Here is a 301-nt window from a genome sequence, read left to right as displayed (position 1 = left end):
GCGAGCCGTCCAGTCCCCAGTACAGCATCTCGTTGTAGAAGGAGAGCTCGCACATGTGCGGCGCGAAGCGCAGGTGGCCGTGGCGCACGTAGAGCAGCAGGAAGCCGAAGGCCTCGGCGTGCCGGTCGAAGAAGTACTCGTTGCGCTCGCCGTCGTAGTCGTCGCACAGCTCCAGCGCGTCCCGCGCCGAGCGGCAGGCGTGCAGGCGGCTCAGGCGCCGCAGCGGCAGGTCCTTCAGCACCTCGCGGGACAGCGAGTACCGCGTGCCGCCCACGTTCAGCACCACGGGCACGGCCACGGC

General features: G+C 70.1%; 1 protein-coding gene across 1 annotated transcript in view; it reads right to left on the bottom strand.

The window, feature by feature from the left end:
• The window catches only part of KCNG3 (potassium voltage-gated channel modifier subfamily G member 3), a gene marked incomplete at its 5' end in the record, with an annotated part of 22,379 nt that extends 22,078 nt beyond the window's left edge, over window positions 1-301 (bottom strand). Inside the window, 2 exon segments of the mRNA XM_025207741.1 lie at window position 1; window positions 4-301. The exon segment at window position 1 is cut by the window's left edge and continues 270 nt beyond it. Coding sequence (XP_025063526.1) covers window position 1; window positions 4-301 — 299 coding nt within the window.

This window comes from Alligator sinensis, unplaced genomic scaffold (assembly GCF_000455745.1).
Source record: "Alligator sinensis unplaced genomic scaffold, ASM45574v1 scaffold173_1, whole genome shotgun sequence".
Lineage (NCBI taxonomy): Eukaryota > Metazoa > Chordata > Crocodylia > Alligatoridae > Alligator > Alligator sinensis.
Note: the sequence above shows the minus strand (reverse complement) of the source record. Positions and strands in the feature narration are given on the sequence as shown.